The 25,261-nt window shown below is 35.9% G+C and overlaps 1 protein-coding gene across 2 annotated transcripts in view; it reads right to left on the bottom strand.

Moving 5' to 3' along the window:
- Nucleotides 1–288: 288 nt before the first annotated feature.
- The window catches only part of TMEM168 (transmembrane protein 168), a 73,478-nt gene continuing 48,505 nt past the window's right edge, over nucleotides 289–25,261 (bottom strand). For both annotated transcript variants that reach the window (XM_053662946.1, XM_053662947.1), the window contains 3 exons: nucleotides 10,884–11,026; nucleotides 8,395–8,669; nucleotides 289–2,201 (listed from right to left, as the gene is read on the bottom strand). In XM_053662946.1, the coding sequence (XP_053518921.1) occupies nucleotides 1,654–2,201; nucleotides 8,395–8,669; nucleotides 10,884–11,026 (966 nt within the window). In that variant the 3' untranslated portion in view covers nucleotides 289–1,653. The remainder of the gene's footprint in view (nucleotides 2,202–8,394; nucleotides 8,670–10,883; nucleotides 11,027–25,261) is intronic.

Below are 25,261 nucleotides of genomic sequence, written 5' to 3'. Positions count from 1 at the left end.
GCATTGGCTCAGAAATTTAAAGGGGGATTTTAGTTAACACTAATTTAACTTTTTTGTAGTTATAAGTTCATAATTTTAACATTTGGCTTTTCTGCTATACTTTTTCAGAATAGTATAATAAAACCCCATAATATTTCATTTGGATGATACTGATATAGATACTTAACTAAGAAATTTTCAAATCAACCTGCTACCAACCATGAACTCCAATGCATGGACATTTTTTTACCATCACGTGTAATATACTAAAATATGCAATAACCGTTATTTACACATTACATGGCAAACTAATTTTTAACAAAATTTTATTCAAAGCATTAGGAAAATCATATTCAAAACACGGAAATAATCAGACTATAACAATGCTGACAGATAGTGGAATACAAGTTCCCTGACACTTAGTGACTTCTTCCTAACTAAAACTTCAGTTTTAAAGTCACCAGACGGAAAATAGTAGAAGTATTATCTTGTGTCTCTGAGGCTGGAGAAATGGCTTTGATGTGAGAAGTGACACCATTTAAACAGCCAAGATTAGATTTTCCCTAATGTAATTATATTCCCTTCTTGTTATTTCCCAGAGATAAAAATTTAGAATGGAAGGGTTACTAGGAGGTAAATTAGCTCCTTGAAGATGTCCTGATCTGATCAATGCTTGCTTTAATCAGTCCAAACACTGAATTAGCTTTTAAAAATTACAACCACATCATTGCACTTATCTAAAATCATTAATATGAATACACTTTTAAATAATACATTACAGTTATATACCTGTTGTCAATCTTTTTACCTTAAAAGTTATCACTAATGGAGATTTGAAAAACAATTTTCATAGTAGAACTTCAGAACTTTAAATTTATAGAGATCAAAATAATTTCTGAATATTGAAAATAGACTAAATCAATAAATTGCTAAATTTAAGGATTACTTTTTGAAAAGGAAGATAATTTTGTTGGAAGGAATTTGTAGCTGAAAACACTGCCCATTAAAAAAAGACAAATAAAAAAATCATAGTTACCCTGAGACTTTTAAGTACTCTTTAGTACTTTCAGAGGCCCCCAAAAATTCATGAAGAAGCAACTTTTGGCTCTAGCCTCTTACTATTACCAACGTAAAAAATGTTTTCAACTAAACAGTGATTTGTGCTTCCCTGATACACTGGTAACAGGTTACACCTAGACATCTGGACTATAAGCAAATTCTGCATGCAGGTCAGGTAGACTTCTTTTTATTTCCAAAGAAAGAGTTTGTAATTTTTCAAGTGGTCTTGGACTCAAACCTACTGTTTACAAAAAATAATATTCTGTAAGCAAATTCATAGTTTTCTTATAATAATCAAATTCTCTAGTCTACAACCTCTAATCTATGAGCAAATGTTTTATTTCTAATGCAAACATTTCTCAAAGTACACTGTTATTTTTAACATCTCTTATGCATTTACAGTCAGAATTTTTGAATCTCCACATACTTTTAGTATGAAAGAATGGTTATTCCAAACTTCTTACATACCATAATTACTTGAGAGAAGAAAAGTGAAAAAGTGAAAGCAACTACAGAAGTACCAGGATATTTTTCAAAAATAAGAATATACAAAAAACGGCAAATTAGATGGTAACTGGTAGTATGAACTCTCAGTATTCTACTTTGGCTTCCAAATTAAGATCTGACAAGTTTGAAGCCTTGTCCTGTGTCCAGCACAGTAGGAAGAAACCAACTCATTTTTAACCTTTTCAAGCACCTAAAACAACTTTGGCAGATCCAAAAAAGGTTCAGACCACACAACCAATTTGCCAAATGTACTAGTGGATATGTAATACGAGGAAAGTGTAACATCCAGTGCTTGGCCACATCACTTCCTGTTGGCAAATGCAAAGTATAGTCACTCCACTGTTTTGACACACCATATACTGCTTTCACTGTGCGTCCCTTTTCAGTCCAGCAGATGTTATTATTGGAGTTGCAGTTATATTCTACCCAGTCTTTTGTAAAGTCACCCAGCTGTGGTGGGTCAGCTTCTTCAATATCTATTGTCTTTATCATCTCGGCTCCTTGCACTGCAACATACTGGTCATTGATTTTTCTTACTTCTTTCACCCAGGGGGTTGAATTCTCACTGTCTAATATAATAATAAGTCGGGAACAGAAGGAACCATTCTTTTCTCTCCACCATTCTAAAAGTGTGTCAAGGCGCAATATGTCTCCACCTACAAACAAAAGAAAATTCAATAATGTAATAATTTCTGAAGCCTCTTAATAAGAATTCCTTTTTGCTTAAGTGTATTTTCTTTAAGTTTGTAAAATTAAATATGTGAGTAGAAATATAGAGACTTCATTTCAAAGTATCTTTTCAAAAGATTTTTAAAAACAAACTTTCAACTTCATGTTAAAAAAAGTTATCCTTGTTACTCGCATACAAAATAGAATATGCTATAATATATTAAGAAAATCTTTTATAAAGTTAAATTCAGTGAAAAATATAGAATTATAAAGGAAAGTTTATATTCTACATCAAAAGCAGCAAATATAGCTTGCAGTCCAAATCCAACCCATTAAGTATTTAGGTATAGACTCAGAGCTGAGAATTGATTATATATTTTTACATATTTGAAGTATCTTTAAAAAAACAGTATTTGTGATATGGGAAAATTATAGGACATAAACATTTCATGTAATTGTTTCCATTAACAACAATGATTTGTATTCTGTCTATGGCTGCTTTTCAACTACAGTGGCAGAGCTGAGTAGTTGCAACAGAGACCTTATGGCCCACAAAGCCCGTTACAGAAAAAGTTTACCAGTGCTATTGTATACTACCAATAAAATAACAGTACCTATCCTCATTATCTAGATAGCTACTGAATGAAAAATAAACTCTTCCACCCTGTACCAAGAATAAGTTTAGAATGAATTTATTTTAAAATCAATTTTGTACCTGAAAAACAAAGAATTAAAAAGTTTAGTCGGACTAAAGTAAATAAATCTGACCTAGAAACCTATCTTACAGCATAGGTTTTCTATCTGGTTCATTGTGGATAGGTTCCCCCCTCCCCCCATTAATTTTGATTTTTAAATGTTACATTAAAGTATTACGTTATTTGTTTCTGGAGTCCTCTTAAATTTCACGGCCACTGCTATCCTCACCTCACCCTAGTCCTGGCTGTGAATGGTATACTGATAGAATCATCCCAATTCTAGTTATTTATGCTAAGGAAAGAGTAGAGATTAAGACAAATTATTACATATAAAGAGATCTCCTTCCCTCTACTATCTAAGATAGTGTAAAATCTGAAACATCCAGGGGGAATGGAAATAAACTATGGTAGAAACTCAAGAGGGAAGTTTATAGTAAAATAATATTTATTAAGAAATTTTAATGAGAAAATTAGCTATGAAATTAGGAAAAACATATGAGAGAGAAATGTTATCTATAAGAAAGCAGTAGCTATTGTTGGGTGTTTGAATTTCAGCTGGTTTTTGTTATATTTTTCTATATTTTTCCAAAGTTTCTACATTGAATGCTGTTTTTGTAATTAGAAAAGAGTTTTAACATGTTGTAGTTTACTTGCACAAGATTCTAAACCTAACTTTAGAACATACAGTTCTACCAAGAGCAACCATCCTCTTTGCTAAATTATCAAAATGGCAACACCAGAATGAGAAAGAATCCTTAATAATTTGTATTCTATTAGTAATATAACCTCTGAATCAAGGTAGACCACATTCTTTATGAATAATTAAATTTCTCTTATTCTTTAGCTCTGTGAATGAAAAACACATGCATATATCTCAGAGGCACTATTTCAATGCATGGTCTCTATATATTACTAATGGATTGCTTCACAGATACTTCCTGAAAATACCTTTTCAAAAATGGTGAAATGTTAACTTTTCATTACTGCCAATTTTATTAAATTTCTCTAGAGATCAGAGGACAACAGATTACGGGAGCCATTCTACAAATTCCATCTGCCCAAAACGTGACTGACTATCTAACTTGCCTTCTACAACTCTATCATAAATACTCTTCAGCACATTCTACACTAATTCTTATACACAACCTCTTTTAAACTATTTATCTTTTCTTGTTTTATTTTTGTCTGCTTTCTCCTATGAACTGAAAAAAATTCATCTGGCTTTTGGCCCAGATACAAAAGTACTTATATTTATCTTAGATAACAGCAATCTGATGCAGTTCAAGTTAACTAAAACTGCATTTTAAAGGCTCTGTCTATCTGTGATAAAGTGCTTTACAGATTATCTACATATTTTTCATTTACAAGGTGAGGCAAAAGTAGGTTTTATAGTTCTTACTATGGAAAATAATATAATAATTAATAAATAAATATAAATTCTGTGTCACATACTCACATCTATAAACCTACTTTTGCCCCATCCTGTATTTCTATCCCTCATCATTACCACAGTTTTTCTTTTACCCTCAAGCAAAGAGGCAAAAATAGGAGGTTACGAATTATAAGTAAGAAGACTACATATTCTAAGAAGTACTACGAGTAAAGGTATGGGATAAATGGTAAATAGAGATGTTTCTTCTCACAATGACATTTGGTTCTGGACCTGCTCTTAACTTGCTAACTCCAGTAAAATCCAGTCATAATGTTTCTTGTTTTAAAAGTTTTTAGAAAGGTAACTACTAAAAAATGTCAGAGCTCAGAGCTCTTTGGCACTTAGTTTAATACTACTTCTGAAGTAGAATCAGCCTTTGAGGGATGTCTGGGGAAGGCTAGGGCAGGAACTGACTGAAAAGAGGGCTTAGCCTCTGGGCCTAGTTAAACCTAGTTACCAACAAGTAGGCCAGATGCCTAAGGCTGTGAGAGTATACAGCTGCTGATTTACTGGAGAAATATCTACTACTCGTTTTTTCCCCCTCTTACTTTCAACTAACAAGTCTGTGACATAGAAAGTTACACAAATAAGAACAAATCTTCATGGCTAATAGAGCAATTCCATAATGGCCAACTTATTGGTGACAGACTTCAAAAAATATAAATATTCCATAATGTAACATTTACCTAAAATAAACTGTTACTTTAGAGTTTTTCAGTCTTCACAAATTACTCCTAATTGATATTGAATAAAAATTTATCAAGATTTCTACACATGCGTGTTGTAGACTGCTCTGCCTGATTTTAGGAATTGTATCTCTACTCCTTGTGGCTAAGGGTGAGAGATGACCTTTGGAATGCCAGCCACAGGAGACAAAGCCTGTCTCTAGTAGCAAACACTGCCTCAGTTCCTCTCCCTGCCCCCAAAGCTTGGTCAGAAGTCAATGACAGGTAAGACCCCTCACAGTGGGGGCAGGGAGGGGGGGAACCTGAGCCAGACTCATCACTTGGGAGGCCTTCATGGAAGGACTGGGGGGGGTGGCCTGCAACAAAAAGCAATGGACTCAAGCCCCCTGGCTTTGACAAAGCCCAAGTCGCCATGTTCTCTGGGAGAAGTGTTTCCTGGCTCTAATCCCCTTAAGCCTGTTGGGGAGAGGTGCAACTCCTTGCCTTGCTAGAGCGTGTCCTGGGGAAAAAATCTGGCATCACAAAGACTTGCTGATTAACCTGTGAAATCTGCTCTGCTAAGAGTGCTTTCATTCATATGATAAGGGTCCGAGAGGAAATGAGTATGTCTCCCAAAGTTTCTGTAACTCTCTTCCTGACAGACACTGACTCATAGTAAGCCCTCAGATTTCTTTGTAATGTTATCTACTATTTGATCCTTGTCACCTTGTATTCCTGTGTATTACAACCCAATAAAAGGCTATGGATAAAGAGGCTCGGGGCTTTTTTCTCCTCGGAGGAACTGGCCACTGCTGGCCTTTGTCTCCCCAGAGAAACTGGCCACAGCCCACTCCTCCTCCCCAAGCAGATCTCATCTTGTCTCGGCCATATTTATTCATTCACACATGTCCATGGCACCGGGGGGACTCGAGAGAGAAGTCACCCCCCCACACACACATGTACACACAATTTATCCTGGTGTCTATTATTCCTAAAAAAAAAAAAGCTGATACAAATATTAGTAAACTGTACATCTAGAATTTACTTCCAAAACCATTTTTAACAATACTTGGAATAAATTGTAAGATTTAAGAAAAATGTATACTTTTTGAAAACTGTTATATTATTAACCCTTTTCCTAAAAAATACAATAAGTTTACTTTTAAGATGACTTTCTTATGGCCCTGGTGGGGTAGCTCAGTTGATGAGAGCATGGTCCCATATGCCAAAGTTGAAGGTTTGATACATGGTGAGGGCACATGCAAAAGTCAATCAATGAATGCATGGATGCGTGGAACAACAAATCAATGTCTCTTTCTCCCTTCCTCTCTTTCTAAAAATCAATGAAAATAAAAAACAAAATTAAAGAAAATAAAAATAAGATTACTTTCATATAACACTTAAAAATAACTAAGGATTTATGCATGACCACCAAAATTATGCCTTTATTTTCCATTTCATTTGAAAAGTTTATTATTGTAAGCACTAGAGTAAATTTTCAACAAACAATGCTGTTTTTAGATCTGAAATTCTAATTTCTCTATAGATTTTTAAAGTTACTACAACTTTTTTCTTGTGCTCAGAAGTACATGGAATGCTACACCTTACCTGGAATAAAGTAGTAATACAGATTAAAAAGTTGTTTTCTATTTAAAGTTATTAAAAAGTTCAGGTCAAGAAAGTAATCTTATAAATTATATTCAAATTTTTTTTAAAAGATTTTATTTTTATTTATTTTTAGACAGAGGGGGAGGGAGGGATAGAGAGAGGGAAACATCAATGTGTGGTTGCCCTCTCGTGCACCCCTCACTGGGGACCTGGCCTGCTACCCAGGCATGTACCCTGACTGGGAATCGTACCAGCAACATTTTGGTCTGCAGGCCAGTGCTCAATCCACTGAGCCTCACCAGCCAAGGATATATTCAAGTAATTTTAATGGTTGAACCATGTTAACAAAAACATCTACTTACCAGAATATGCCATTTCTCTACCTTCATGTTTTTGCCTTTGGCAGGAACTTGGTACAATGGGGAAAAATGTATTTTAGGAGTCGGGCAGATCTGAGATTAAATCATGGCTCTTCACTTATTAGTAGTATGAACAATATATGTTATATAACCACTTTCAGCTTTCATTTCATGTTTGAAAAACGTAAATGATAGAGTGTTAGTATTTACCTGAAAGGATGTCAAGTAAAGATTAAATCTAATGTGAATAAAGTACAAATCATAGTAGCTGTGCTTCAAATGTGCCCAATAAATGTTAGTTTGTTATTACTCCTAGATAGCCATTGAGTTGGTAAATATTTATTCATAGACACAAAAAATTACAAAAATAATTTTCTTTATGATAAAGCCCTTGGTTACAAGTCTGGCGTGAAATTATTGAGACCACGATTATTTAAAGTCATCTCTACTTTAACATGAAGTTTATTTCCTTATTTCTGAAGTTCGTGTATTTGCAGTTCTGCCTCTGTCCTTCTATAATATTTTGTTTATATTTCCTTTGATCTGAGTATCTATTTCTACTTATATTTTATGACTTTTTTTGTATATGTCCTTGGTGTAATGTAAAATATTTATGAAAAAAAGCAGGATATAATTATCCCTAAAAGAACTATTCTAATTTAAAATAAAAAATTGTTCTTTTTCACAATTCATTCAATGATTTTATCCATCTACATGTTTTAAGGATCCTCAACTACATGACAAGCTCTATTCCAGGTGCTAGGCAAACGATTCACAAAACCTACAGGGTGACTATTGTAGTTGGTGAGGGCAACAAACAAATTGACATATAATATAAAGAGATCTCATTTCTCCCTTGGCAGGGAGATTTAAATTACCTCTTCATTTTATAGATGAGAGAACTGCAGCTAACAGAAGTTAAGTAACTTCCCTAAAATAACACTATTGCGGCAGATTAGCACCAAAACCAAGGTCTCCTAACTTTAGTGATTTTCCCATTAACACACATTGCCTGTTGTTTAAAGTTTGGTTGAGCTTTCTAACATAAATAAAACCATGCATGTGAAAGACTATTAGGGTCAGCATCCATAACTTTAGAGACTTAAAAGTACTAATCAGTTAATCATCTTCTGAAAAGTGTTACTGTATTTAATAATTCCGGAAATACTTTGAAGGGAAAGTGGTTGTAAATTATTTTTTCTTCCCACAAATAATAAGCCATAATGTTCAAAACCTTTGGAGATTACTAAAATTATGCTATACAGTTAAGCCAGAGAAAAGAAAAAACAGTCATATGTTATACTTGGTAAACTATAAAGTGAAAAAATGAGAATTCTGAAAATTTAATGTTTCAGTGTAAAGGATAGATTTCCACAATTGGTATATTTTCACAAAAGTGAAATTGCCAGTGGTGACTTTACCTGCAAGAGCCCACTCTCCTGTACCATGAGTGTGCCCACTGTAATACAAAACATATGTATCGTGTCTAGGTCCATCCACAGTCCGAAGTTCAAGAAAAGCTTTCAGTTTGGAATGTAGAGTATCAAAAGACAGTCCACTTGTGGAATAGTCACATCCATAGGTTTCAATCATATGATATGCAAAAAATCTTTGAATAGCATTGAGCATGCCAGTAGATCTCAAATTTAACTCCTGTACATGTTCGGGTGGAAGAAGTGTTGGTTGCCCATCAGGACTGAAGAAAGAAAAAAAGATTATTTTGGTGTTTAAGAAGTATTCATTCTGTATCATATTTTATCCTTTATTTATAATTAATTATCTAAGAATCTAAGAATAGCTGCTAACTAAATAACAGGATTTAAAAAAAATCACCCTTTTTAAAACTGCTAGGGTTAAGATTAAGTGTTGAAAATGAAACTCTAGTTTCTAAAATTATATTTCTTATAATAATTATATATATATTTCTTATCAATAAAGCAATAGCTAAAGTGAAAGTTAGGATAAAAAGATCTCCAAGTATAGATAGTACTACTATTCTTTGCCCTTCCTTCAAATCTTCTCACCAAATAATTGGTATTAGGCATTTTAAAAACAAAATTATACTAATTTTATCCCCAATGTGTTTTAAGAACAAGGGTGGGGACCATCATGAAAACTTTTCTTCTTGAGAAAAATATTAATAAAGTATGAAAACAATATTTTAAATTGTATATTTGTTTAATTTCTATATTGAAAAGGATTCTTTATAAATTTGTGCTCAAGTTTTACTAAGCAAAGGTACATAAATTGTATGAGACATTACCTATTAGTAAATGGTATTCTAATAAATTATTAAAATTTAGGTCCAACTGTCATATCTTACTGAACACTAATTGAAGACCTAAATCTACTCCTCAAACAACTGTAAAATGATACTCTAGTAATCAACAGGAGAAAAAAGTAAACAAGATATAATCAAAGACATTGAAATTAAGAACAATCTAACAATAGCCGGGGGGGAGGGGTCAGTGGGGAGAAAGGTTTTCAGGAAGAACTATAAAGGACACATGACAAAACCAAGGGGGAGGGTGGAATCAAGGGAGGGAGGTGGGTTTGGCTGGGGTGGGGTGGGGGAGTGGTGAGGAGAAAATGCAGACAACTGTAATTAAACAACAATAAAGTAATTAAAAAACAAACAAAAAAAGATGATAAACCAAGTCCTACAACTAGCAAGAATCATAACACTATTGATATTGAGCTGGGATGGGAGACTCATCAATCCTATTTAGTAAAGGCATTTCTACCAAGAATTTAAAAAACTACATTCACGTAAGACTTTACTTTTCATTACAACAACACATTTTGTTCCATACTCACTTAATAATTACAAAAAATAAAAATGAAGAAATGTATATATAAAAATTATATAATATAAAACTCTTAAATGCAAATTACTTTTTCTACATATTCTTCCTGAAAAGTTGTCACATCTTACTTTATGGAACCCTTCTAAATCTGTATTTTCTTATGAGAATCTTCAAATTTTTATTAAGCCTTTAACATGGAGAAAAAGAATACAAATAGTCTATCTGAGATTTTCATGTCACATACTCAAAAGGAGATAAAAACTTTTGGTTTCAAGTTCCCCTCATCCCAAAGAAAGTATGATGAATACTTGCCCATCAGAATCAATTAATGGCAAATAACTCATTTTTTTCTATTTCAAAGGTACTTAACAATATTAAAAATATTTAAAATGTGTCAACATTATAGGTTCAGACAGATATACCATATATTTGGGGTAAAAAATTATTCTGAAGTGAAAGTGCAGTCAAATACATATGTTTATGTACATACACAAATAAGTATTTACATACACAGACACACACTATACACACACAGTTATTTCCAATCTTTTGAATTCCTGGTATTATATTATTCAGGGGGCAGGGTATTTTTATATTCATATTCTCATTAACTCTTCATAATATTCCTCTGAGATGGGCAGAACAGGTACTGTCATTTACATTTTAGATAAAGATAATGAAGTTCAGAGAAGTTATGATTTGCCTAAGGTGACACAGATTTTGGATTTAGGACTCTCAGGCCCAGTGTACATTGTATTACATTTTACCATATTGTTTCACAGGACATTTTCCCAACAAGATATCACTTTCTAAAGAAAGGGTAGAATGTTTACTTAGAAAATCCATTAATATTTCTTGATTTCTAGCAAAATATAAGCTAATTGCATTTATCCAAAAGAAAATTAAATTAAACCCTGAAGATTATATTATTACTGAGAATAAATACTTTTTAAACATTTGGGATAACTAAAAATGCAATAGTATTGTATTTTTAAATATTATAGTATTGAAAACCTCATCAATAATTTGTATTTATTACCATATTAAGAAAATGTTAAGAGTCAAGTAGCTATTACTAATTACTACATTCTAGAGTACTGTACCTGCAGAAGTTGGTAGGAATCACAATAGCATATCCAACAGATGTTCCTCCTAAACAATTACCCAATTCATGGAAGAGCCCATGAGCCATGGATTCCAATGGCAAAACAATTAAAAACATGCTCAAGAAGACTCCATTTGCTGGCTAAAAGAAATTTGAAAAATCATGTTTACATAGTGTGACTGGTTTATGTGTACATACATCTATAGATATACATACATGAATATTTACCCTACACTTTTGGCTACTACTCTCAGAAAGAATAAAAAGGACAATTAATGATTCAAAAACAATCGTATGTTGAAGCAGACAAGAATATATGAAGAGGCAGTGAACCCTAAATTTATCTCTCAGGTTCTTAGAAGTCGGGACAAAACAAATATGGCACATATTTCTTTCATTTCTAAGATAACATCTCACTCAAAATAAATATACAAAACAAAAAAATAACCATTTAACTGAGAAAAAGCCAGAAAACAAATCTTTCCTGTTAAAACCCACATGCCCTAAATCATTTTTCAAATCACACACTTATTCACTTTAACAGAAGTGTTAAGTGCTCGTTTTTTAATGCACTGAAAAGTCCACAAATTAAGAGAATAAAATTTTAAAGAAACTAAAGATCCTAAAACTGTCAAAATGAATTCCATTCTTATATTTAATTGCACTTAGGTTTTCCTTTGAAAAGCTTTAGACTCTGTATAGACTAAAAATTGCAAAAATACAAAATGAAAAACTAGTTCCAGGCAAGATGGAGGCATAGGTAGAAACCCTGAGCTTCCTCACACAACCAAAAGAAGGACAATAGTCAACCTAAAAATAACCAGAAGTGCCAGAAATTCAAACTACATGGAACTCTGACAACCAAGGAATTAAAGAAACAGTCAACCAGACCAACAGACCAGTAAGATGGGTGGACGGAGAGAACCCACAGCAAGGCGGTGGAATGTGCAGGCGGGATTGACTGCGAGAACCCCTGGCCAAGGGGCAGACTATGAGGGTGGGGCTGGCAGAGTCCAGGTGCAGACCATGTGGGCGGGGCTGCTTGAACAGAAAGCTGAGACTCAGAACTCTTTGTGGAGTACAGCAGTTGCCACAGCGGGAGAAAATCCCACTCTCACAGGAGGGTTCATTGAAAAGTGGGGCTAGAGCCAAGCAGGTGAGCTGCATTGTTCTTTTTCTGGCCCGTCCCCACACACTGAGCTGCACTGCAGCAAGGAGGGTTGCTCTGCTTTGGTGAATACTGAAAGCCCCACCCCTTACAACTTAATAGGGGCCTCAAGCAAAGAAATAGGGCCAAAATGAAAGAACAGAGCAAAACCTCAGAAAGAGAGCTAAGAGAAGACGATATAGCCAACATAACTGAGGGAGAGTTTAAAGCCCCGGTAATCAAAATGCTCACAGATCTGAATGAGCTAGGTCAAAAAATGAAATAACAAAAAGAAAAATACCCAAAATGAAATAAAGCAAAATATTCAGGGAACCCAGTGACAGGAAGGAAATCATGATTCAAAGCAACGATTTGGAACAAAAGGAAGAAATAATCATCCAACCAGAACAGAATACACAAACAAGAACTCAAAAAAATGAAGAGAAACTTAGGTACCTCTGGAACAACTTTTTTTCTTTAAAACAATTTTAATACATTTTACTGATTATGCTATTACAGTTGTTCTATTTCCCCCCTTCACTCCCCTCTGCCCTATACTTCCCCTTCCACCCACCTCCCCCCCTTTAGTTCATGTCCATAGGTCATATTTATAAGTTCTTTGTCTTCTACATTTCCCATACTATTCTTACCCTCCCCCATCTATCTTCTATCTACCATCTATGCTACTTATTCTCTGTAACTTTTCTCCCTCTCCCCCCTGTTGATAACCTTCCATGTGATCTCCGTCTCTGTGGTTCTGTTCCTGTTCTAGTTATTTGCTGAGTTTGCTTTTATTTTTGTTTTAGGTGTGGTTGTTAATATTTGTGAGTTTGCTGTCATTTTACTGTTCATAGTTTTTGATGTTCTTCATTTTCTTAGATAAGTCCCTTTAACATTTCATATAAGGGCTTGGTGATGATGAACTCCTTTAACTTGAACTTATCTGAGAAGCACTTTAACTGCCCTTCCATTCTAAATGAAAGCTTTGTTGATAGAGTAATCTTGGATGTAGGTCCTTGCCTTTGATGACTTGGAATACTTCTTTCCATCCCCTACTTGCCTGTAAGGTCTGTGAGAAATCAGCTGACAGTCTGATGGGAACTCCTTTGTAGGTAACTCTCTCCTTTCCTCTTGCTGCTTCTAGGATTCTCTCCTTCATTTTAATCTTGGGTCATGTAATTATGATGGGCCTTGGTGTGCTCCTTTTTGGGTCCAAATTCTTTGGGATTCTCTGAGCTTCCTGGACTCCCTGGAATCTATTTCCTTTGCCAGATTGGGGAAGTTCTCCTTTATTATTTGTTCAAGTAACTTTTCCACTTGTTGCTTTTCCTCTTCTCCTTCTGGTACTCGTATAATTCAGAAAATGGAACATTTAAACATGCCTGGGAAGTTCCTAAGCCTCTCCTTATTTTTTTTTTTTTTGAATTCTTGTTTCTTCATTCTTTTCTGGTTGGATGTTTCTTTCTTTCTTCTAGTCCACACTGTTGATTTCAGTCCCAGTTTCTTTCCCATCACTATTGGTTCCCTGTACATTTTCCTTTATTTCAGTTAGCATAGCCTTCATTATTTCACCTAATTTTCCACCAAATTCAACCAATTCTGTGAGCATCCTGATTACCAGTGTTTTGAACCATGCATCTGATAGGGTGGCTATCTCTTCATCAATTAGTTGCATTTTTTCTGGAGCTCTGATCTGTTCTTTCATTTGGGCCATCTTTTCTGTTTTGACTCGCATGTTACGTAGTGAGGGGCGGAGTCTTAGGTGTTCACCTAGGCGAGGCAACCCACATCACTGGGTTGTGAGGTATGTGGGGGAGGGGTCTGAAAGGGAACAATGGCACTCGCTCCACTCTCTGCCAGATTTCGATCACTTCCCACAAGCAAATCAGGCTCTTCTGGTGCTGATTACTGCATGGGTGGCCTTGTATACATTCTGGACCCTGTGGGTCTCTCCAATGAACTCTCCTGCGAGGCTGGGAGTTTCTCCCGCTGCCTCAACACCCACAGGTGTTTTCAATATGTGGTTTGAGGCTTTATTTCCCAGCACTGAAACCCTGGGTTGTACTCCTTGGTTGACGGACTTCCACAAAGTTTGATTTTCTGTCAATTCTGGTTGGCTTTTGTTTTTAAATTATTGTTGTCCTTCTTTTGGTTGTGCAAGGAGGCAAGTGTGTCTTCCTACTCCTCTATCTTGGCCGGAAGTCCTCCTCTGGAATAACTTTAAACATTCCAATATGTGAATAGTAGGGATGCCAGAAGAAGAACAAAGCAAGAAACTAAAAACGTATTTGAACAAATAATGAAGGAAAACTTCCCCTGAACAAATAATGAAGGAAAACTTCCCCTTCCTTCTGGAGAAGGAAACAGACTTCCAGGAAGCCCAGAGAGTCCCAAAGAAGTTGGACCCAACAAGGAACATACCCAAGGCACATCATCATTAAGTTACCCATGATTAAAGAAAGAAAAAGACAGTTATCTTAAAAGCACAAGAGGAAAGGAGTTACCTACAAAGGAGTACCCATAAGACTATCAGCTGATTTCTCAAAAGAAACCTTACAAGCAAGAAGGGGCTGGAGAGAAGTATTCCAAGTCATGAATGACAAGGACCTACATCCAAGATTACTCTATCCAGCAAAGCTTTCATTTGTAATGGAAGGTCAGATAGAGTGATTCCCAGATAAGGTCAAGTTAAAGGGGCCATCATCACCAAGTCCTTACTATATGAAGTGTTAAGGGGACTTACCTAAGAAATTGAACAAAATCAAAAATTATGAACAGCGAAATGACAACAAACTCATAACTATCAACAACTGAACTTAAAAAAAACAATGAAAACAAAAACTCAGCAAACAACTAGAACAGGAACAGAATCAGAGAAATGGGTGTCACATGGAGAGTTTAGGGGGGTAATACAGGGGTAAAGTTACAGGGGAAACATTACAGGGAAGAAGCATAATTGGTAGGCAGCAATAGACTGGGAGAGGTAAAAAAATGGTATAGGAAACAGAGAACTCAAAGAACTTATAAGTATAACCCATGGACATTAACTAAGGAGGGGAATGCTGGAGGGTTGGGGGTGCAGGTTGGAGGGGGGATAAAGGTGAAAAAATTGGGAAAACTGTAACAGCATACTCAATAAAATATACTTTAAAAATATAAAATAAAGGAATAAACTTTAAACATCCAAAAGCAGATTAGAGAAGAAGAGGCAGCAGAAATATTAAAAAGAGGAGGCAAGATTAGGTAGTAACTACAATAAAGAATGAGAAAAAAAGGATCCATTAAGTGTAAAGGAAGGATGACAGTTACTCAGTCCTGATTTATATCTTTGCAATACTGATACTATTCTATATTCTTTGTTGTTATTGCACATATTACAGTCATGTGCCAATGAGCATGAACACATATTTTTTAGCCACAATAAGGAGATCTGTTTGATTAGAATTTAATAAAAAAACAGAAAGCTGATTCCCATAATGGAAAAATGGATTTAAGGTCCTACCTATATCTGGTACAGTCTGTAATCAATTACATAATTAATACAGTACATGACCAGCCCTGGCTGGTATAGCTCAGTGGATTGAGCACGGGCCTGCGAACTAAGGGATCCTGGTTCGATTGCCAGTCAGGGCACATGCCTGGGTTGCAGGCCAGTTCCTAACAGGGAATGCACGAGAGGCAACCATACATTGATATTTCTCTTCCTCTCTCTTTCCCTTCCTCTCTAAAGATAAATAAATAAAATCTTTTAAAAAAAAGTTAAAAAAAATACAGTACATGACCAATTCAGAGACATTAAAAAATACAAATAAGTAAAAAGGATATGTCATTGAAATTATGCCAAGTACCATCATCCACACATATGTACTACTTGCTTAAAATATTTACAGGCTTCATACAATGTATATTCACAAATATATATATATTTTTCCAAAGTGGGATATATAATAATGTTCTGTAAACAAACAGGATTACACCAAACTAAAACAATTTTGCACAGCAAAAGAAACCAACAACAAAACAAAAAAATGACCGACTGAAGAAAAAATGTATTTGCTAGTGAGAAATCTAGTAAGGGGTTAATCTCCAAAATTGATTAAGACCTCACACAACTCCACACACACACAAGTAAAAAATGGGCAGAAGACCTTAACAGATACTTCTCCAAAAAATAAATACATATGGCCAATAAACGTATGAAAAGATGCCCAAAATCACTAATAATCAGAGAAATGCAAATTGAAACCTCAATGATACATCACCCTACAGGTGTCAAAATGGCTATCACCAAAAAAAATCAACAAACCAAAAGTACTGGGGCAATATAAGGAAAAGGGAACAACCTTACGACCTAATGATTATACTTCTGGTTATATAGCTAAAGAAATTCCAAACACTAATTCAAAATGATATATGCACCTTTTATGTTCACTGAAGTGTTATTCACAAGACCCAAGATATGGAAGCAACTCTGGTGACCACAAATAGACCAGTAGATGAAAAAGTGGTGGATACAATGGAATATTACTCAGTCATAAATACAAATGAAGTCTTACCATTTATGACTGCACGGATGGACCTAGAAGGTATTATTCTAAGTAAAATAAGACAAAGAAGGACAAATACCATATGGTTTCACTTACATGTGGAATCTAAAGAGCAAAATAAATGAACAAATAAAATAGACTCATAGATACAGAATGTGGATGGGTGGTTGCCAGAGGGGAGAGGAGTTAAGGGACTGGGGAAAGGAGGTCAAGGGATTATGAAGAAGAAATTGGCAGTTACAAAATAGTCACAAAGATGTAAGGTACAGTATAGGGAATCTCGTCGTCAATAATACTGTGATAGCTATGTATATTGCCAGGCGGGTACCAGAAATATCAAGGGGAACACTTTGTAAAGTATATGATTTCTAATCACTATACTATACACCGGAAACGGATATAAAATTATAATTAAAGTGTAACTGAAAAAGACAAAATACAAATAATAACAACAATAATATTGTAATAAGTATGTCTAATGCCAGGTAGGTACTTGAAATATCAGTGAATACTTTGTAAAAGTATTAAACTGTCTAACCACTATGCTGTACACTTGAAACTAATACAAAATAATGTGAGTGTAAATTGTAATTGAAAAATAAAATTAGAAAAAATAACATCAGTGGTAGAAGTAACTGAAGTTGTAGAACCAAACAAGAATCAGAAGTGAAACCCGACAATGTGACTCAATTGCTGCAATCTCATGATAAACTTGAATGGATGAGGAGTTCCTTCTTATAGATAAACAAAGAAAAGTGGTTCCTTGATATGGAATCTACTTACTGGTGAAGATATAGTGAATACTGTTGAAATAACAACAAAAGATTATAATATTACATAAACTTAAATATAAAGAGGTGGCAGGGTTTCACAGGGCTGACTCCAATTTTGAAAGACGTTACACCATAGGTAAGATGCTATAAAAAGAGCACTGTATGCTACAGAGAAATCATTTGTGAAAGGAAATCAATCAATGTGGCAAACTTAATTATTGTCATATTTTAAGAAATAGCTACAACCACCCAACCTTCAGCAACCACCCCTCTAATCAGCCATCAATATCAAGGTGAGACCCTCCACCTGCAAAAAGTGTATAACTTGCTTAAGGCTCAGATGATAGCATTTTTAGCAATAAATTATTTTTACATAAGGTACATACCTTGTTTCTCATGACGTAATCCTATTGCACACTCAATAGACTACATTATAGTGTAACCATAACTTTTATATGCACTGGGAAACCAAAAATTTGTGTGACTCACTTTATTGTGATACTTATTTCATTGCAGTAGTCTGGAACTGAATCCACAATATCTCCAAGGTATGCCTGTACCTTTCCTCTCTGTAACTCCTGTAATGCTGTTTTTGCTTAATATAAGTACCTAAATGTAATGTAGTGTTTTTGTGTATTAAAGAAATTTCCCTCCACCTAAAGATTAGTGAGATATTTTACATTACCCTCTAAAGGACTTAAAGTTTTGTTCTTCACATTTAGACCTATAATCCGAATGTAACTGATTTTTATAATGACCCAATTTTATTTTTTTATGATACCCAATTTTCAATTATTAAAAGTATCAACTATTCCACATTACTTTGTCAGGTTTGGCCAGAAGTCCTCCTGCTAAGGAGGAATAACTTTAAACATTCCAATATGTGAATAGTAGGGGTGACAGAAGAACAAAGCAAGAAACTGAAAACGTATTTGAGTAAATAATAAAGGAAAACTTCCCCTGTTTAAACAGGAAAATAAAACTTCCCCTGTTTAAACTCTGTTTAAACTTCCCCTGTTGGACTTTCTTCTGTTCCATGGTCTATTTGTGTATGCTTTAAAATATTTCTTTGGTCTTTTTCCCGGGACTCCAATAAAACACAGATGAGATCTTCCCAGTGTAGAGACTCTTTGAGTCTTACCCCTTTTCTTCTGTATAGTATTTTCCCGATTTCTTTCCTCTTCTGTGCTCCTTCTTGTATAGCTTCTTTTGAATTATATTTTCTAGATCATTAATGCTCACTTCAGCTTTACCTGATCTGTTAAGCTTTGCGCACTCCATTAATTTCAGGCACTTTTTGTTCTGATTCTAAAACTTCTTTTTGGTTCTTTTTCATGTCTGCCTTGTCACATTTTTATAGTTTTCAACTTTCTACCATTATATATTATCTTTGCTTTTTTTTTTTTATCAAGTTAGTAAATACAGTGGTTTTCTCTCTGATAATTCCAATATCACAACACTTTTTAATCTCTCTTTTCTGTTGGTTCTGCTGCTTTTTGTTCTGGATGCTATGTGTGTATGTATACCTGGTTATATTGATATTTATGAGCTAAACACTGTATATTAAAAAAATTATTACATGGCTAACTGCAGGCCTAGTATAATGATACCTTCTTCAAGAGGACTTTGTTTCAGGGAGCTGAAGACATTACTACTCTACATAGCTTAATCCAGGTTTAAGCACTTAATCTAGATTAAATCATAACTGGACACAAGGTCAGGATTCAAGTTCATGAGGGACTGTAATATACGTGGCTCTACAATTTTCCATTGGTGTGTCCTCTTAAAATTTACCAGAGGTCTCTCCTCTAATGGCTTTGGGCTTTGGTTTTTCCTCCTCTTGACAGCACCAGAAGTGCAGCTTAGCTTTGAAAACTGTCTCCTCTATATTAAAAATGTCTTCAGGCAGTCTCGAGTTTTTCTCTCCCAGAAAGTATAGTATACTTGTCCATTCTTTCATGTCTTCTTTTACAACCTTCAGTGGAGTTTTATATATAAGTATAGTTTTATATATAAATAAAATATAGTATTTTACTTATAAAAGTTTCGTGAGTTTCTTTAAACTTTATTTCTAGGCATTATGTGTTTCTGTTCTATGAATGAAGTGCTTTCTACAAATAAAGTAATTTTTGTTATATTTTCTGATTATCGATTTCCAAGATACGAATTTTTGTATATTTACATGTTACCAGTTACCACCTAAGTGTTATTAAAAATATATTTTCAAAGAGTTACGTTAGCAACATGGCAAAGTGAGATGATGTATTTGGATATACCCTTAAGTTTACAAGTTGGAGGTCCATAATCCAAAAGTTTCCTTCATTCAACACACAAACATACCTGAGCAATTCACTAATTGGTACATCTGAAGACAGGTATCATGGAATATGTAGAGAAGCTAGAATAAGGGGAAGGACACAGATGATGTCCACAGACAGAGTGCTTGCCATGGCACCAGCTAATGAGTGGTGATGGAGAGTCTGGCTTCAGACCCACAGTATACCTGCTTGAAGGTAAGAGAGCCAGACGCAGCATCAGTGCTGGAGAATCTGGGGAGCTTCCCCATCAACAGAGATCTGATATCCAGTAGGAGCATCGATGAAGTATGTAAAGTCCCCAGACTATAACACAGCTGTGTCAGCAGCCATAAGAAATAAGGGAGCACTGCTGAGGGCACGTGAACCTAGCTCCCCATCACCAACCTAATCCTACAATAGCAATGATGCCACGAGACCTAATGGATCAGAACACAGTAGGTACAGCTATCAACCTGGTCTCACCCAGGTGTCAATTTTCATGACTGCAGTTATCCCCTTGCCCCACTAGAACCCCAGAGGCAAAAGCTGTGGAGGTAAGAGAGAACAAAAACTTGCACTATAGCACCATCTATTGGAAAACAAAAGAAAGACTTCTAACAAAAAAACTGCTGATTTGTTAAGACCAAAATAGTATCCTCACAACAAAAAAGTTCACTACCTCCTCCTAGCCAGTGCTGCTTAGTTGATCGGAGTGTCATCCTACAAAACTGAAGATCACAGGTTCAATTCCTGGTCAGGGTACGTATCTACATTAAGGGTTGATCCCCAGTTGGGGCGCATGCAAGAGGCAATCGATCAAGGTTTCTCACATCAATATTTTTCTCCTGTTATCTAAAATCAATGAGGATTAAAAAATGAAAGTAAACAGTAAAAATAAGTAATAAACCACTAACTCAAATGCAAAGGCAGAAGAACAATGCATCAAATGCCATGAAAAACCACGGTAAAATGGTAATGCACACAAAACAAATAAAATAATCTCCAGAGACCAAACTGAGAGTCATGGAAGACTAATAAAATGACAGAAAATTTAAGACTATAATTATGAAGAAACACATGAGCTACAAGAACAATCAGAAAGGTAGTTCAATGAGCTCAGGAATAAAATCAATGAACAAAAGGAATACATTATCAAGAGTGAAACTGTAAGAAAAGGGACCAAACACAAATTCCGGTACTGAAAAACTCAAATAAATGATAAGAAGAATGCATTAGGAAGCATTGGAAAAAAGCAGACCAAGATGGAAGAGAGAATTTGTGAGTTCAAAAATAGAAATCTAGAAATAATTCAGATGGAAGAAGAGAGAGAACTAAGTGTTAAAACAAAACAAAACGAAAAACCTCTACCAGAATTTTCTGACTCCATTAGAAGAGAAACATTAAGGATCATAGATATTCCAGAAAAAAGTGAACAGAGAGTCTATTCAAAGGAATAGTTGATGAGAATGTTCCAATCTTAGAAAGTAAGCTGGACAGTTGAATACAAGAATCTAACAGAACACCTTATTATCTCAATGCAAAAACAAAACCCAATTAGATTATTATCAGATTTCTCAGGAAAACCCTTTAGGGCCAGAAGAGAGTTGAAACGATACTTTTAAAATGTAGAAAGAGAGAAAGCACCAGCCAAGAATGATATACCCAGCAAAGTTATTCTTTACATATGAAGGACAAATAAAGGCTTTCCAAGACATGCAAAAATGGTAAAATTTACCAACACGAGACCTGAACTAACAAGAAATGTTGACATTAGCTCCACTACCTGAAGCAAAAGGATATGAGTATACAAAACTCTTGAGTATGGTGTGACAAAAAAAAGAAAAAAACCACTTTTTTAGTACCCTGTTTCACAATAGGGTATCAAATAATTATAACATTGTTTCAATACCCTATTTCAGAATAGGGTATTAAACAATTATAACACAACGTTTTAAAAACATTAAAAAACTATAGCTCTTACAGTTTAGTAACAAACACACAACATAAAAAAGGGATAACTTGTAACAACAATAAAAGGGGAAGTTGTAAAAACTGAACTTGTATAGGTACATGAAGATGCTATCAGAAGGCAAAACTACTTTATCTATGAGACATTTTATATAAACCTCATGGCAACCAGAAAACAAAAATTCAGGGCTGAGACACAAATCAATTTTTTTAAGGCAGGGAAACAGAAAAATATCATAGAAAACCACCAATCTAAAATAGCAGAGATAAACATATAGAAAAAGAGACAATGGAGATACAGAGCAACCAGAAACAACAGATTGAATGGCTATAGTAAGTTCTCAATATCAATAATAACTCTAAATGAAAGGAGAATGACCCCACCAATTGAAAGGCAAACAGTAACTGGATGGATCTAGAAAAAAGAAAAAAAAGGACAACTACATGCTGTCTTCAGGAGAACCATCATGAAGACAAATACAACCTCAAAGTGAAGGGGTAAATGGTATTATGTACCATTTACATAATACTTCATGTAAATGGTAACCACCAAAAAAGTAGGTGTAGCCATACTTATATAAAATAGATTTCGGGACACAATGGCAATAAGACACAAAAATGGACATTTTATATGATTAAGGGAACAATCCATGACGAGGTCATGACACATTAATGTACATGCACTCAATCTAGGAGCACCAAAACATATAAAGAAATGATAAACATATGTAAAGGGAGAAATTGACAGTTTAACAATAGCAAGGGACTTTAATACCCCACTTATTGTACATTAATGGATAAAATCATCCAGACACAGTAAACTGGGAAATGTTGGCCTTAAATGACACATTAGATGACATAGCATTAATAGATATAAATAGAACTTTCCACTCTTAACATATAGCAGAATATACATTCTTTTTAAGTGTAAACGGACGTTCTCCACAGCAAACATGCTGGGATACAAAACAGGTATCGATAAACTTAAGAAGACTGAAATCAGAGGATGCTGGGAAGATGGCAATGGAGTAAGATGGAGCTGATACTAGCTCCTGTACTCATGGGTGAAAATCCTGGCAGATCTATAGAGAAACAGCACAATAAACCATCGGTTACCCAGCATTTATGAAATTAAAGGACCAGAGATTGTGACCGATGCTGAAACACCAGACGGCGGCAGAGTCAGCTACTGGAGCTGGGTCTCACGCGGCCCCTGTGCTGCCGCCAGAGAAACAGGCTTGGGAGCTGGGGAGTCAGGTATGGGAGCCAGACACTCCAAGCCCCTGTGACGGTCCTGGGAGACAGAGGAGTCAGGAACCGGAGCGGAGACATTCTCGGCCCTTGTGCCAATGCCATAGCTACCGGCCTGGGCAACGGAAGGGTCAGTTGCAGGAGCTGGGACACCAAAGGCCCCTGTGACGCCGCCATAAAGACAGGCCTGGGCCCTGAGGATCCAGCTACAGGAGCGGGGACGTTCTCAGCCAGTGTGCTGCTGCCATAGCGACGGGACTGGATGCTGGGGAGTCAGGTACGGAAGCCGGGACTCTCCAAACCCCTGAGACACAGCAGAGGAGCCACCTACGGGAGCCGGGAAGTTCTTAGCTCCCCTGCTGCTGCAATAGCGACAGGACTGGACGCCGGGGAGTCAGGTACGGGAGCCTGGACACTCCAAACCCCTGAGGTAGCCCTGGGCGGCAGAGGAGCACTCTATGGGAACTGGGACGTTCTCAGCCCCTGTGCCGCTGCCACAGCGACGGGATTGGACACTGGGGAATCAGGTATGGGAGTTGGGACATTCTAAGCCTCTGTGCCACTGCCATAGAGACAGGACTAGACGCCAGGGTGTCAGGTACGGAAACCGGGACACTCCAAACCCCTGTGATGGCCCTCGGCTGCAGAGAGAGCCAGATACGGGAGCCGGGACATTCCCAGCCTCTGTGCCGCTGCCGTAGTAACAGGCCTGGGTGCTTGAGGAGGCGGCTACTAGAGCCGGGATATTCAGCAGTGGTGGGCGACCAACAGAGGGACCAGCGCGAGGACCAGAGTGAGTGTAGGTGGAGATGAAGAACATCAAGAAACTTCAAGGAGTCTGCACCACTGAACTTCACAAGGATCATACCACAGAAGTTTACACCATAAAACCAGGGATTCAGAACAGATCAATTTTAGAAGCAGAGACTAACAAGAAGAGTCTCGAAGAATGAGAAGACAAAGAAGCAATCCCCAAATGAAAGAAAAAGCAGAAACTTCAGAAAGAATGTTAGATGAAATAGAGGCTGATCAACTATAAGATAGTGAATTCAAAACACTGGTTATTACGAAGTTCAAAGAGCTCACAGTGAACAACCAGAAACTACAGAGGAACTATAATGATCTCTCTGCAAACTACAGCAACATCAAAAAGGAAATGGAAACTATCAGCAAGAGACAAGAGGAAATGAAGAATACAATTTCCGAATTGAAGAACACAGTAGAAAGTTTCAAAAGTAGGATAGATTAAGCGGAGGACAGGATTAGTGAGTTGGAGGACAAGGTAGAAAGCATCCCACAGAAAGAACAGGAAAGGGAAAAGAGGCTCAGAAAGAATGAAGAGGGATTAAGAGAAATGCAAGACAATATGAAACGTAATAATATCCGAATAATAGGAATACCAGAAAGAGAAGAAGAAGAACGAGAGATAGAAAACGTATTTGAACGAGTAATAAGAGAAAATTTCCCTAATTTGAAAAGAGAAAAAGTCTCACAAATCCAGGAATCACAGAGAGTCCCAATCAAGAGGAACCCAAGGAGGCCCACTTACACACACATCATCATCAAAATGGCAAAATTCCAAGACAGAGAGAATCTTAAAGGCAGCAAGGGAGAAAAAAGAAATAACATATAAGGGAGTCTCAATAAGATTAGCCACTGACTTCTCAATGAAAACACTCCAAGCAAGAAGAGAATGGCAAGAAATATTCCAAGTAATGAGAACCAGAGGCCTACAACGAAGGCTACTTTACCCAGCAAGGCTCTCAATCAAGATAGATGGCCAAATAAAGAGCTTCCAAGACAAAAGAAGTCTAAAAGAATTTGCTGCCACCAAGCCAGCTCCACAAGAAATACTAAAAGAACTGCTTTAAGGAAAGGAAGGAAAAGAGACAGACAGAGAGGAGCACAGGTACAAAAATGGCAATGAATAAGTACCTATCAATTATAACCTTAAACAGAAATGGATTAAATGCTGCAATCAAAAGACACAGAATAGCGTCATGGATAAGAAAGTATGACCAACACATATGCTACCTACAAGAGACCCACCTCAGGACAAAAGACCATCACAGACTAAAAGTGAAAGGCTGGAAACAAGTTTTCCAAGCAAATGGACAAGAAAAAAAAGCTGGGGTAGCAATTCTCATATCGGACAAAATAGACTTCAAAAAAAAAAGGCCATAAAGAGAGACCCAGAAGGTCACTTCATTATTCTCAAGGGAAGAATCCACCAAGAAGACATTAACACTGTAAACATATATGCACCAAACATAAGGGCACCCAAATATATCAAGAAAACCTTAGAGGACTTCAAGAAAGATATTGACAGCAACACAATTATAGTAGGGGATTTGAACACCCCACTATCAAAAATGGACAGATCTTCCAAACAA

This window comes from Artibeus jamaicensis, unplaced genomic scaffold (genome assembly GCF_021234435.1).
Source record: "Artibeus jamaicensis isolate MK-2021 breed Jamaican fruit bat unplaced genomic scaffold, CSHL_Jam_final contig_311, whole genome shotgun sequence".
Lineage (NCBI taxonomy): Eukaryota > Metazoa > Chordata > Mammalia > Chiroptera > Phyllostomidae > Artibeus > Artibeus jamaicensis.
This window is presented reverse-complemented; position numbering and strand designations above follow the sequence as displayed.